The sequence below is a fragment of the Panthera leo genome, chromosome D4 (genome assembly GCF_018350215.1).
Source record: "Panthera leo isolate Ple1 chromosome D4, P.leo_Ple1_pat1.1, whole genome shotgun sequence".
Taxonomy (NCBI): Eukaryota; Metazoa; Chordata; class Mammalia; order Carnivora; family Felidae; genus Panthera; species Panthera leo.
In genome coordinates, this window is record NC_056691.1 from 81,945,382 (window position 1) to 81,961,084 (window position 15,703).

General features: G+C 35.6%; 1 protein-coding gene across 2 annotated transcripts in view; it reads left to right on the forward strand.

The window, feature by feature from the left end:
- The window catches only part of RABGAP1 (RAB GTPase activating protein 1), a 166,914-nt gene that overhangs the window by 75,232 nt on the left and 75,979 nt on the right, over positions 1-15,703 (forward strand). For both annotated transcript variants that reach the window (XR_006195809.1, XM_042912623.1), the window contains one exon: positions 3,087-3,237. Coding sequence is in view for 1 of the 2 variants with exons in the window: in XM_042912623.1 (XP_042768557.1) it covers positions 3,087-3,237 (151 nt within the window). In the remaining variant the exon portion in view is untranslated. The remainder of the gene's footprint in view (positions 1-3,086; positions 3,238-15,703) is intronic.

Below are 15,703 nucleotides of genomic sequence, written 5' to 3' on the forward strand. Positions count from 1 at the left end.
TCAGAAAATTTAACTGTTGAAGCCTTTCACTCTGTTCTTAGAAAACCATGTTTCGGCATTTAAAAAATCTTCGTGTCCTTAAGGAATGGGACTACAAATGGGCATCATCTGCTTCTAGCTCTCTCACATCTCTCACAGTGCGAGAGCTTTACACTTCTGGTGAAACGTGCTCCACATTGGGAAATGTCAAATGTGTACAGGAGGAGAATGCAAACCAAAGCATGGTTTGTCTTTACACAAGTGCTTTTAATAAATGAACTCTGCAAAAGCCCCCCTGGGATATAGTTCTCATTTATATTTGATATTCCTTTAGCAGTCAGGAGACAGACCTGCTGATGCTCTCGTCACAATTATATTTTCAGTTCAGTGAATTTGGAGTGTTTGGACTGCTGCTGGCAGGCATTTCATCTGAAGAAAAAGGTTTCTGCTCTAAAATAGAAATGTAATTGAATCTTGACATGGTTACATAACACTGTATTTAAAATCATTTAGATACAGCATTTAGACTCTAGGTTTTATTGGATGAACTCAGCAGCGTTTTATACAGTTGTTTGGAATTTGTTTTGTTAACAAGTTTTGTTTCTTCAGTTTTTGAATTTTTTAAATTACGTCCTTGTCCCATTTCCTCAAATATATTAACTGAGTTTACATTTTTGTTTAGGGCGTTTAAAACTGTTTTTGCTGGTTTGGGTCATATCTTCAGAAATGATAATGCAGTCTTTTTCTTTAATTCATTTCATCACTTTTTTCCATCATAGGAAACATGGCGATATTGTGGAGTTTTAGAGCCTAGTAGACCTGGCTTCAAATCCAACCTCTTTTACTTCCAAGCTGTATGGTCTTGGGCAAGTCACTTAACTCTTCTGAGTCTCTTTCTTCATTTACAAAATACACAAGTCTTTCAAATTGCCATTCAGGATTATTGTAAATTAAAAATAATGGATGTTGTACTAAGTAGCGATGGTAGTAAGAATTAATAAATTTACCATATGCCAGGCATTGTGCTAAGTTCCGTGTTTTATTTCAGTTACAACAACCTTATGAACTAGTATCCATTTATGCAGATGAGGAAACTGGCTCAGAGATTTAGTCAGCAATTTTAGTTAGTAAATGGCAGACCTAGAATTTTTAACACAGGCAAGTCTGATCCTAAAGCCGGTTTGTTTAATTCCACATTAGATTTTCGTGGCAGTATTAGCAGCAGTACATTTGAGCTCTAACTCTCCAAGTTCATTTAAACGTGACTCTTAGTGCAGAAGATAACTAATGTTGGTATAAAATAGTGTGTTGAGGTAAAGTTAATATGATCAATGACAAAATTATTCTGAAAATAATTTACCAATATAAATTAAGCTAGGGTTAGCAAATAAACCTAGGGTTAGGCTTATTGTTTCTGTAAAGGGCCAGGTCATATATATTTAGGCCATAGATACATATAGGTCATAAATATTAGGCTTTGTGGTGCAGTAATTTCTCTCACAACCACTCAACTCTGCTGTTAGAGGGCAAAAGCAGTCATAGATGATACATAAACAAAAAAGGCTGTCTCCACAAAAGTTGGTTTATAGAAGCAGGCAGTGGGCCACATTTGGTGCACAGACCATAGTGCATCAATCTTTAAATTAAGTAACAACTGCTTTTGTTCTTTCTGCCCCAACCCTTCAACTTTTATATAATTTTTTTTCCCAAGCAAAGACAAAACTATGTTGAATTGTCTATAGCTACTACATTAGGGTACTAGCATCACAGAATTAACCATTTTTAAACATACTGTGCCTTATTCTGTAGAATTCTAGGAATGTTTTGAGAAAAATCTGAGTCCTTTTTGTATTTTGAGAGTGGTCATTTTGTATCAGTAACTTACTGTTTAAATTTGATAGTCACAGGAGCCATTTCACATCAGAGTCCTGCTTTACTGACTCAGTATTGGTAGCTCTCAAATCACAAAGCAGCCATGATATCAGCGCATTCATAGGTCTTAGAGTTTGAGGACTACCTAAGTCATTTAATCAACTTCCCTGAACTTCTTTCTCCATCTGTAAAACTGGAGATACTAGCCACCTACCTCACATGGTGGTTGTGAGAATTGAATAAGATTTCATGCAAACCACTTTGTAAATTGGTACCAACATTTCAAGATAAGTTTTCTTTTCCCCACTTTATGAGATAAATGAACCTCAAAGACTTTAATAATTTATTTTGATGTTACAATAGTCCAGTCAAAACTTCCTTATCCATCATAATCATTCAAAAATATTACTTGAAGCAAGGTATCACAAAAGCCGCTAAAAGTTTTATTTTTATATTTAAATATTTATTTTAACTTAGAATACTATTTTAACTTAGAACATATAAATATTTAATTTACTTGTGAATTTTGATGCAAGGCCAAGCCCTTATCTTTGGCTATATGTCCAGTGATTAGAATTTTGCTGTGTTTTTATTATATAAGCCACAACCATAAAGTTATGGTTTCCAGTTTTGATTTTTTTTAATTCTTTTTTAATGTTTATTAATTTTTGACAGAGAGAGAGAGAGAGAGAGAGAGCGCGCGCATGAGTGGGGGAGGGGCAGAGAGAGAGAGGGAGACACAGAATCCGAAGGAGGCTCCAGACTCTGAGCTGTGAACACAGAGCCTGATGCGGGGCTCAAACTCATAGACCGCGAGATCATGACCTGAGCCGAAGTTGGACGCTCAACCGACTGAGCCACCCAGGCGCCCCTTGATTTTTATTAAAAAAATTTTTTTAAGTACAGCAGTAATTTAAAGATACTTACAAAACAGTCTAGCTGCACAATTCTTTCCTCCACCCAATCTTTTACAGTTATCTTGGCCACATCTAATTCAATACTTTTTTTCTTTATTAGTATGTTACCTTTATTAAGTCTAGTTTTCATAAAAATAATACTCTTTAGGGGCTCCTGGCTGGTTCAGATGGTGGAATGCACAACTCTTGATCTTGGGGTTGTGAGTTTGAGCCCCACGTTGGGTGTAGAGAGTACTTAAAAACAAGATCTTAAAAAAGAAAAAAAACCACTCTTTAGAGAATCTTTAATGTGCTTACAGATTATGGCTTTCTTTTTAGGCATCTCAATTTGAGTGTGAGACCAAAGCAGTTGTCGTCCTTAGTAAGAAGTGGTGTTCCTGAAGCTCTGCGAGGAGAAGTCTGGCAACTGCTAGCAGGTTGTCACAACAATGACCACCTGGTAGAAAAATACCGAATTCTCATTACAAAGGTAAGGGGCTGAGAATTCAGCCTCAGCATTTAATCCTTTTAGAAATTTGTTATGAAAAGATTATTGTGGCTATTTGATTTCAATTTTATACAACAGCCCAAAAGTTGTTTCTAGCGTTGGCACAAAAAGAAAAGGAAAAAGGTTTTTCTTCCTTGACTGACTTCACCTTGGAGGCAGAGGATGGCCTCTGTTCATTGTGTATCTAAATCCTTTTTGACCATAATTGCATGTTCAGTCAGATCATTTGTGCCATGCAATATGAAACACTGTCTTTTGTTTATTTTAATTGTTTTCACACTTCACAGAAATGTGCTTTTTCTAGGTAAGGCCTAGTTCTAGTTTCTACAATAGGAAGAACATGATTTTTATTCTCTTATACTGGAGTCCCTTTTAGCTCATTCCTCTAAAATGAAGAATTCTCATTTTTTATAGTATTCCCTCTCAAGTTCATGCATTTCTTAAGGTTTTGCAAACAAAACAACAAAAACTATTCTTGAACAGCATACAAGAATTTAATTTTCTTCAATATTAAGTGATGCTTCATGCCTTTGTGCCCATCTCATTGGTTTTAATTTTTGTTTTTATTTTCTCACACTGTTGAAGTATTTCTCTTTGGAAAGCAGTTTCTCCATTCCCAAACCTGGGTTATGAATGAATTGCTCAGAACCTTGAATAATACCTAAAAATTTTTTAGTATGACAAAAGGTGGGACTTCTTTTAAAAATATATTAAAACCTTCGATGAATAATATCTCCATAAAACTCTTACTGTAAAAAAATCTTATGGGGAAGAACAACATTTGAACATGAAATTGGACCTCTTACCAGAACATGACTTTTATATGATGACAATATTCATGTTCTTCTCATTTTATTTCTAGACAGATGTTTTTTCTTTCAAGAACTAATATTCTGATTTTTTTCCATTGTTGCTGTAACTATTCAAACAGCATTAATTGCCGAGTAATACTCCATTGTATATATATACCACATCTTCTTTATCTATTCATCAGTCGAAGGACATTTGGGCTCTTTCCATACTTTGGCTATTTTTGATAGTGCTTCTGTAAACACTGGGGTGCATGTGCCCCTTCAAAACAGCGTACCTGTATCCCTTGGATAAATGCCTAGTAGTGCAGTTGCCGGGTCGTAGGGTAGTTCTATTTTTAATTTTTTGAGGAACCTCCATACTGTTTTCCAGAGTGGCTGCACCAGCTTGCATTCCCACCAACAATGCAAAAGAGATCCTCTTTCTCCACATCCTTGCCAGCATCTGTTGTTGCGCGAGTTGTTAATGTTAGCCATTCTGACAGGTGTGAGGTAGTATCTCATTGTGGCTTTATTTGTATTTTCCCGATGATGAGTGACGTTGAGCATTTTTTCATGTGTCAGTTGGCCATCTGGATGTCTTCTTTGGAGAAGTGTCCATTCATGTCTTTTGTCCGTTTCTTCACTGGATTATTTGTTTTTTTGGGTGTTGAGTTTGATAAGTTCTTTACAGATTTCGGATAGTAACCCTTTATGTGATACATCGTTTGCAAATACCTTCTCCCATTCCATCAGTTGCCTTTTAGTTTTGCTGATTGTTTCCTTCGCTGTGCAGAAGCTTTTTATTTTGATGAGGTCCCGATAGATCATTTTTGCTTTTGTTTCCCTTGCCTCCGGAGACTTGTTGAGTAAGAAGTTGCTGCAGCCAACGTCAAAGAGGTTTTTGCCTGCTTTCTCCTAGAGGATTTTGATGGTTTCCTGTCTTACATTGAGGTCTTTCATCCATTTTCAGTTTATTTTTGTGTATGATGTAAGAAAGTGGTCCAGGTTCATTTTTCTGCATGTCCAGTTTTCCCAGCACCACTTGCTGAAGAGACTGTCTTTTTTCCATTGGATATTCTTTCCTGCTTTGTCAAAGATTAGTTGGCCATATGTTTATGGGTCTATTTCTGGGTTTCCTATTCTGTTCCATTGATCTGAGTGTCTGTTTCTGTGCCATAGTTTTGATTATTCTTAAACTTCATTTAAATGCAATCATACAACATTAAAAAAAAAATTAAAAAAAAAAATAAATGCAATCATACAATAATGCAGCTCATACCCGTTTGAGTAGGACTTCTTTTGTTCATCTAATTTGGGAGTGTATCAGGAGCCCGTCTTTCTCTTTTTGTTTTCATTTTTTTAATTGCAGAGAGTATTCCACTGTAGAAATAAAGCTCACTTGAAAAAAATCTATTCTGCTATTATAGGTATTTGGTTTTGCTTTGTTCTTTTCCAGTTTTAGCCATTGTGAACAAACCTGCTATGAACATTCTTGCATTTAGCAAATGTTATGGTGTGAATGTTTGTCTCCCTCAAAATTCATGTGGTGAAATTTAATTTCCAAAGTGATGGTATCAGAAGGTAGAGCCTTTGAGGGGCACCTGGGTGGCTCAGTATACTGAGTGTCCGGCTCTTGGTTTTGACGTCAGGTTCCACACTAAGCATGGAGACTGCTTGAGATTCTCTCTCTCTCCTTCTGCCCGTCTCTCCCACTCACCTGCGTGCGCCCTCTCTCTCTCTCTCTCTCTCTCTCTCTCTTTAAAAAAATGCGGGGCACCTGGGTGGCTCAGTCAGTTAAGCATCCGACTTCAGCTCAGGTCATGATCTTGTGGTTTGTGAGTTCAAGCATCCCATGTTGGGCTCTGTGCTGACAGCTCAGAGCCTGGAGCCTGCTTCTGATTCTGTGTCTCCCTCTCTGCCCCTCCCCTACTCGTGCTCTGTCTCTCTCTCAAAAATAAATTAACATTAAAGAAAACTTTTTTTAACTAAAAAATACGATAAAAAATTTTTTTAAGATGGAGGTAAAGCTTTTGAGAGGTGATTAGGTCATGAGGACAGAGCTCTCATGATAGCAAATAGTGCCCTTATGAAAGAAGCTCTAGAAAGATCCCTCACCACCTTCCATCATTTGAGGGCACAGCAAGAAGTCACCAGTCTGCAGTGAAGGAGAGGGCCTTCATCAGATCCTGACCATGTTGGCACCCTGATCTTGGATTTCTAGCCTCCAAAACTGTAAGCAATAAGTTTCTGCTGTTTTTAAGCCATCCTGTCTGTGGTATTTTGTTATAGCGGTCCAAATGGACTAAAAAAGCAAAGTTTATATATGTTAATATATGTATATAGACAATAATATTTACATGTATATATGTGTGTATATATATTTATATATTACTAATTTTAGGAGTTTTTAATTTATTCTGGACATGGGTTCTTTGCCAGGTATATGCTTCATGTTCTTAAATTTCGCATGTAATATTACTTTAGAGGTGTTTTGTTTTGCTTCTTCATAGACTAAATTTATGGCAGGAAACAGTGACTAGATTTATAGAATGAAGCTCCCCAAAACATTACCTTGCAAATAGAATTGATGAACATCTTTGTCGTCACCTTGCTTTAATTATCAAGCTTGTCTTATAAGGGGATATATGTAGGGTTTTTCCCATGTGACTTTTATAATCCAGGGACAGGTTACCTTTCAGCAATAGAAAATACATAGGTATGTGTGTATTTTGAAGGTGTTTCTTATTTCTAAAAATTTTTGTAATGTTTATTTATTTATTTTGAGAAAGAGAGAGAGAAAGAGAGCGCACGTGTGCAAGCAGGAGAAGGGCAGAGAGAAAGGGAAACAGAATCCCAAGCAGGCTCCATACTGTCAGCACAGAGCCCGACACGGGGCTCTAACCCATGAACCATGAGGTCATGACCTGAGCTGAAACCAAGAGTTGGACACCTAAACGACTGAGCCACCCAGGCGCCCCAAGGTGTTTCTTATTTCTAAAAGCAGTGGAGTTTGAGGGCACTCTTCTCCCTTTTTTTTTTTTTTTTAAGTTTTTTATTTTTTAGGTTTTAAGTTTTTTCATTATTTTTTTTTTAAATTTTTTTTTTTAACGTTTATTTATTTTTGAGACAGAGAGAGACAGAGCATGAACGGGGGAGGGGCAGAGAGAGAGGGAGACACAGAATCGGAAGCAGGCTCCAGGCTCTGAGCCATCAGCCCAGAGCCCGACGCGGACCGTGAGATCGTGACCTGAGCCGAAGTCGGACGCTTAACCGACTGAGCCACCCAGGTGCACCGGTTTTAAGTTTTTTTAAAGTGAGAACTTCAGATTTTTTTTTTTCATCTCAAGAAGGGAAAAATAGTAGTAGTAGCTGCCCTTTTTGAACACATATGTCACATGCTGAATTAAACACTTTATAACCATTATGTCATAAATCCAAAGAAAATCCCTGTGAAGTGGTAATTACTATTTCCATTTTAGAAATGAAGAAACAGAGGTTCAGTGAAGCTTAGTAATTTGCTTATAATCATTCACATAGTAAATGATAGAGGCAGAATTTGAACTCAGAGATGACTCTAAAGCTGGTTCTTTTCCATTCTCCCTACTTGTCTATCCTTGAACTTAAAATTTCTTTATACAGCCATGTATGTACTTACACAAAATTTCCTGTAGACGCATGAACACATTTGTTTTTATGTGTAGTTTTTTATTCAGTTACTCTTCTATTGGATTTCCTTTGCTTTTACTTTTGCTTCCAGATTTTAGCCTCTAAATGATGTTTTACTAAACACGTTCTAAATCTCTTCTTTTTATGGAAGAGTGTGTGTGCAATCAGGAGTGTGCAATCAGGAGTGTGATTGCTGGATCAAAGGGTGACATGTTTTTTTAAGTGATTATTTAATTTTTATATTTAATTTATTTATGTCCAGCTTGATTTTCTTTTCTTTTTTTTTTTTTTTAAATTTTTTTTTAACCTTTATTTATTTTTGAGACAGAGAGAGACAGAGCATGAACGGGGGAGGGTCAGAGAGAGGGAGACATAGAATCGGAAACAGGCTCCAGGCTCCGAGCTGTCAGCACACAGCCCGACGCGGGGCTCGAACTCACGGACCGTGAGATCACGACCTGAGCCGAAGTCGGCCGCTTAACCGACTGAGCCACCCAGGTGCCCCTCCAGCTTGATTTTCGAAAAGGCTGTTGCAGTTTATAGTTCACCAGCGGTGTAGCAAAGTACCTGTTAACCCATATCCCAAACAGTATTAGTTATCAGTAACTATTTAATTTTCTGCTGTCAGTGGATGTAAGTGATACCAGCATATCTTTAGTTTGCAGATCTCTGACTACTGGTAAATGTAAGCAATTTAGTCTTCTGTGAATTACCTCTTCATCTTTTTTAAACATATATTCTCAAAACCAGAGATGGAAGAAGATCACTTAGATAAGATAAAAATTATCAGGGTGCAAGTGTGGCTCAGTTGATTAAGCATCTGACTCTTGATTTCTGCTGAAGTCATGGTCAGCTCATGGGATCAAGCACAGAATCTGCTTGGGATTCTCTTTCTCTCCCTGTCTCTCTCTCTGTCCTTCCCCAGCTTGTGCTCGCTCTCTCTCAAAATAAATAAATAAACTTTAAAAAAAATCATTTACCCAAAAAAAGAACTCTGTACTCTATTATGTTTATTAATCCTTTATCTTCTTTATAAATATCTCTCTAAAACTTTAATTCTTTATTGACTTTACTGATGGTTTCATGCCTTACAAAACATTTTCAATTTTTATGTAGAAAAGTGTGTCTTGGTTAAGGTCTCTCCTACCTCTGAGTCTGTAAATGCAATTTCTGAGATTTTCTTGCAAGATTTTTATTGTATATGTTATATATTTATATCTTTAATCCATCTGGAATTTATTTTTGTACATGGCATATGATAGCGGCCCAGTTTTACTTTCTCCCAGATGGATAACCAATTGTGCTACTCCCATTTTCCTGCTGGATAGAACTGCCATCTTTGTTAGATCTTAAATTCTCATATATACTGGGATTGAGTTCTAGATTTTTCTGCTTATTGATCAGTTTGTGTGTCCCTATACCAATACTGTTTTGGTTTAAGAGGCTTTGAGTTATCTTTTTTCAAATCTTTTTTCACGGTTTCTTAATCCATATTTTTTTCTTATCTATTCTTTCATATATTTAATCTTCCATATAACTCTTAAAATCATTTTCTCCAGTCTTACCACCAGTGCCTCCCTGTAAGGTTATATAAGGATTCTAATTTGAATTTTATTTATTTTACATATTAATTTAGGCTATAAGTTACATTGTTATAGTGTCTTTATATCTAAGAGATGGTATGTCTTACCACTTGTTTAGGTCTTATTTTATGTCTGTTAAAGGCTTTAGAGTTGCCTTCATATATATGTCTTGTGCCTTTTTTGTTAAATTTATTCCTAAGAATTATCCTAGAGCATTCTTGCTGTTGCAAATGGAGTATTTTTTTTTCCTTCTGATTTCTATTTCAAGGACCTAATTGCTACAATAGAGAATAGACATTGTTTTTTTTTAATTCTCTATCCATCTGCCTCTTGATATTTTTATTAGTTCCCCTAATTGGATTCTAGCATCTTTTGAGATTTTCAGGTATGCAGTAATATCAGCAGCAAAAACAGTTGCTTTTTTTCACTGTTCATACAGACTGTTTGGTTTTCTTTGTATGTTAGAAACATCAAGACAGTGTTAAATGATGATGATGATGATAACTAGCATCCTTATCTAGTTCCTGATTTTACTTAAGGTGGTTTTAGGTTTTTTTTTTTTTATTTTTTGGAAAGCATACTGTTCATTTCTTTGGTAAGTCTTAATTTTTATTTTTTTCACTTAAAATTTTTTTAATGTTTATTTTTAAGAGAGAGAGTGCAAGCAGGGGAGGAGTAGAGAGAGGGGGAGACACAGAATTTGAAGCAGGCTCCAGGCTCTGAGTTATTAGCATAGAGCCCAACACAGGGCTCAAACTCACACGAACCATGAGATCATGACCTGAGCTAAAGTTGGACGTTTAACCAACTGAGCCACCCAGGTGCCCCTATTTTTTATTTTAAAAAGTTTTTTCATGTTTATATTTTGAGAGAAAGCGAGGAGGGGAGGGGCAGAGAGGAGGAGACAAAGAATCTGAAGTAGGCTCCATGCTGTCAGCACAAAGCCCAACACCGGGCTCAAACCCATGAACTGTGAAACGATGAACTGAGCCCAAGTTGGATGCTCAACTGACTGAGCTACCCAGGAGCTCCTGTAGGTTTTATTGTATTTAAGTGATTTTCTTCCATCTCTGGCTTTGAGATTTTATTAGGAATCTCTACTAAATTTTATTAAGAAGTGTTTTTTTTTTCTTTTTTAGCATTTAATGTGATTTTTACAGATTTGTAGTGGAATAGATATATAATCTATCAACATTATGATAGACTTCTTGATACTGAACTATCCTTGGCTTCATGGAATAAATTTCTGCAGACCAAATACTCTTAGATTCTTTGTTTTCTATTCGTTCTGGCCTTTGACCAAAGGCTCCGCAATCTTGATCTCTAGATAGAACTTGTCAGACACATTGGGGAGGAACCTTAATAGGTAATCCATAGGGACTCCCATGGCGCTTTTTTGTAAATTCTCAAGTTGTAAGACCTGAGCTGTTTGGGTCTGGTGAATCAAACTGCAGTTGACAATGGAGGGAAAAGGAGACACTTTCTGGTCTCCAACTTCCAGAATCCACTTCTGGCCCTTCTTTCTTTTGATTATTTTTAACCTTTTATGCTATTGACTCTCTATTTATTTATTTAGTTTGCTTAGTAGCAGAAATTTATGTCAAAATTGCTTCCTTTATATTTCTAATTCCTTTTATAACCACTCAGCCTTGTGTTTTCTGAAACCTGTTTGCTTTATTTTCTCTAGTGGTTTTATTGATAAACTTTTGTTATAAGAATCTTTTGCTATGAATTTCAAGTTTGTATCCAAAATCTAAATTAATAAAAAGTCCATGTAACCATTCTTTACATTTTTAATTGTTTGTCCAAGGGAGGTCCTAGAGGCCCAGCCACATTTTACCAGTCTGGAAATTTAATTTAAATTCTAATTAAAATTCCATTATTATGCAGATTGTTTTGGTTTTAATTGAAAATATCTTTGGTAGACTTGGCAGTAGTGAAAGATTCAATAATATATAGCCTTAGATCCTAGAATAAAAAGGAAGTCAATTTAGCAAAAAGAGCACTGGCCTTGGAGTTAGGAAGCCTGAGTACTATTCCAGCTCTGCCACTAGCTTATATGAACTCAAATGAGTTCTTGACTTGTGACCATTCACTTCCTCTTCTCTTAAATAAGTTTGCTAAAGTAAATGGTTGATTTTCCTTTTAGCTTGAACATGCTGGAAAATTAGATATATAGCATGTTTGAATCCTGCCTCCCAAAATAGCCCATGATTCTGTTTCACAGCCGAGTACTCCTGCTGTCTGCTTCTATAAGAAAATAGGTTTTGAGTAGACTTTTAAAACTATATTGTGTGCTCCCACATAGCAGTTGCTGTAGTAGGTCTGCTATAGACTGAATGTATCCCCCTAAATTTCGTGTGTTGAACTCATAACCCTTACAATGTAATGGTATTTGGAGGTGGGCCTTTGGGAGATAACTAGGTCAAAAGAGAGCAGCTCTCATGAATGAGATTAGTATCTTTATCAAAATGACCCCAGTTAGCTCCCTTGCCCCTTCTGCCTTATAAGGACATAGTGAAGATGACCGTGGATCCTGATGGGATGCCAAATCTGCCAACACCTTGATTTTGAACTTCCTAGTCTCCAGAACTGTGCTAAATTTCTGTTGTTTATAAGTTATTCAGTCTGGTATTTTTGCTATAGCAACCTGAATGGACTAAGATACATTTTCTTCAAATTGGTATTTATGAAAATAATTTCAGGTCTCTATATCCTATCTCTGTAATATCATGTCTCCTGTAGTGAGTTTCTGTAAGTCATATCTGCCCAGGGAGTTCTAAAGGTTTCCTGAATTATAAGACTGGAAACATAATAGGCTTGATCATATTAAAATACCTGATTTTTGATAATTTTTGATCTACATATAGGCAATTTTATATGCATCGACCTAATAAATAGGTGAATTAAACTGTTACCATACTAGGGCTTTACTTGAAAGATCTTCATTCAGAATTGCCTATTGTCTTATTAGGCATTTGTTGTTTAGTCAGCCATAAATACCTTTGAAAGCCTGCTTGATGTCAGCCTTGTGCTAGGCTTCATGGATATGCCAAGAATAAAATATACCTGCTCCCTGTTTGGGAAAGACTATGGTTTAATGAAGGAAACAAACAATTAACTAACCAATTACAGTAAAGTTGTATGAGAGTTACAGAAGAGAAAATACATATTGTGGTGTGGCACATGACAAGGACTTCTCATCTAAGGATTTGAAAAGGTCTCTTGTTCAGAAATTACCAAAGAAGGGGATTGTTGGGCTGGGATAGGGTGCTTCATGGCATGTGTGATGTTAAAAATCAGTGGGAAAGCATGTGCCCAGGGGTGTGAGAGAGCTTGGCAATTTCATAGAGTGTGAAAGGAAATAAGGCCAGAAAACATAGGTAGGGGCCAGATCTTCGAAAGCTTAAATAAGTCATATTTGAGATTTCTGGCAATAGAAAGTCATTGAAGCATTTTAAGCAGACAAATCATATTCACATTTAGAAGGCAGTATGCAAAGTGGATTGGAGTATATGTCTGAAGCCAAATTGTCTTGATTCAAATCCCAGTTATACTATATTTAAGCCATTGACATTGGGCAGTTTAACATTAGACTTGTGTTTCCTTATCTGTAAAATGAGAGGATAATTGTACCTTATTTGTAGAGTTGTTAGAATGAACTTAGACAAAACATTAGGTACAATTTATAACCCATAGTAAGTATAAATTATTGCTTAGTTACTGCTGTTATTTGTGTTACTATTATAGAATGGTCATTCCAGTTACTTGAATTAGAATGGAGTAAGACTAATTGAAGCAAAACCTGTTAGTGAGTTAGGCAAGAGATGATCGTGACTTGGATCAGAGCAGTGGCAGAAGGGATAAAGAAAGATATTATTTGAGAAGTTTCAGAGATAATAGAATCTTTGGAACTTAGTGATTGACTGAATATAGGAGATGAGAGGAGTAAAAGACCCTCAAATTTGTTCTGGAATGACATTGGTACATACATACCCACATTAGCTGCACTAAAATAATATGTTAATTAAATAAATCCACATTTAAACCTCATTTTTACCTAATAATAAGTAATGCCCAGAAGTGAATCTTACAGATTAGGGGAACTGAGATTGATCCTTTCTCATCTGTAATCATTAAGCCACTGAATAGGTTGAGAGAAGTATAAATATAATTTGGACAGTTTTTGTTTTGTTTCATCTTTCTGTCTTATTTCTTTTTTAGTTCTCTTTGTTGTTTTAATTATTTAGTATTAGGTTGAACCATACAGAAGTTACCAGTTTTACAGATCAGAAAATCTTTAACCAGAAATGAAATGGTTAAATGTTGGCCATCTTTACATGGTTCATCCAGTTATATTCTCATTCTGTAGGATTTTTTTTTTTTTTTTTTTTTTTTTTTTTTTTTTTGAGACAGAGACAAGCCAGGGACAGGGGCAAAAAGAGAGAGAGAGGATCTTAAGCAGGCTCCACAGTCAACACAAAGCCTTATGCAGGGCTCAATCCCATGACCCTGGGATCATGACCTGAGCCAAAATCAAGAGTCAGATGCTTAACCAACTGAGCCACCCAGGTGCCCCTAATCGGGGCTCCAAGGGTCCATTTTGAGTTGAATTGACCATTAAAGACTGGAAGAAAATTGATGTGATGGCATAAGGACAGGTGGAACTGAACCCCATGAAGTAGGTGACTTAAACTTGGCATCATCCATTCAATGTGGCTCTGGGAGGACATCTTGTGGCCAGAGTTTTTGTTAACTTTACCAAAACGGACATGTTATATATTATTTTGGCTGTTTTTTTTGAAAACCTAATTATAAAACTAGTGCAATTGGCCCTTGACCAATGTGTGAGTTAGAGGGCATGAGCCACCGACACATTTGAAAAACCATAACTTTGGACTTCCCCAAAACTTAACTACTAATAGCCTACTGTGGACTGGAGGCCTTACCAATAGCATAAACAGTTGATTAGCACATGTTTTATATGTGTATTAAATACTGCATTCTTATAATAAAGTAAGCTAGAGAAAAGGAAATGTTATTTAAATCATAAGGAAGTGAAAATACATTTATAGTACTATACCGTATTTATTGAAAAAAATCCACTTATAAGTGGATCCATGCAGTTTAAACCCATGTTGTTCAAGGGTCAACTCTACAAAGAAATTAGGAAATCCAGAAAATACAGAAAAACGTAAAGAAAATTAAAAATCATTTTTAATCCCCCCTACCATCCACTGAAAAGTAGAGTTGATTTCCAGTGTTTCCTTCCAATCATTCATATATATATATATATATATATATATATACACACACACACACACACACACACATATACACACACACACCATATATATACACACACACACACACACATATACACACACAACCACTATATATATATATATATATATATATATACATATATATATACACACACACACATACACACACACAAAGAAATGCTATTTTTAAAAAAAATTGTATCTATATCTATACACATATATACATACATAAGAGACTGCATTATTTTAAAAAAGAAATGTATAACGGATGGAGCTAGTATGCTGAACGAAATAAGAGAACCATATGATTTCACTCATATGTGGAATTTAAGAAACAAAATAAACAAGCAAACCAAGAAACAGGCCTCTTAGCTATAAACAACTAAGTGATGATTACCAGAGGGGAGGTAGGTGGGGCATGGGTTAAATAGGTGATAAACACCAGATGTTGTATGGAAATGTTGAATCACAGTATTGTACACCTGAAACTATTATTACACTGTAAATTAACTGGAATTTAAATTAAAACTTAAAAAGGAAATATATATATAGATTTTTTTTGAAGAAAGTATTTTTCTTTGATCTGAAACAAAACATTTGACTCTTGATTGATTTGATAAAGTGTGGCTCTCAGGCTTTTTTTTTTTTTTTTTTTTTTTTTGAGTTTCCTATATGAATATTTTGATTATAGCCCCAAGAGAAATTTTACTAAAACAGAAATGAAGTTGGAAGAACTATTATTATGCTAGTGATAGTAATGTAATAGCTTGTATTTTTTATTACATTTTTAATTCTTTAAAGTAATCAGCCAACACAGTGTCTTTTTTATCACCATAATTGTCTAGTTTTATACATGAGACACCTGAGATGAAGAGAGAATAAGTTACATGACAGAATTCACAAGTAGTTAGAAAAGTTTATACTACTGACTTTGAATGCTTTTTTTATTTATTGAAATATAACTCAGAAATCTTTCCTTTTTTCATTCAATATTAAGCACTCAAACAATGAGACTTCAAAAATAAAGTCTGTGGTAAATGTATAGAATAGTGAATAACCTGGTTTGTCTGGAAGGCAAGGTATTGGGGAGGGGGGTGGAATAGTGAGATCAGATTGGAAAGGC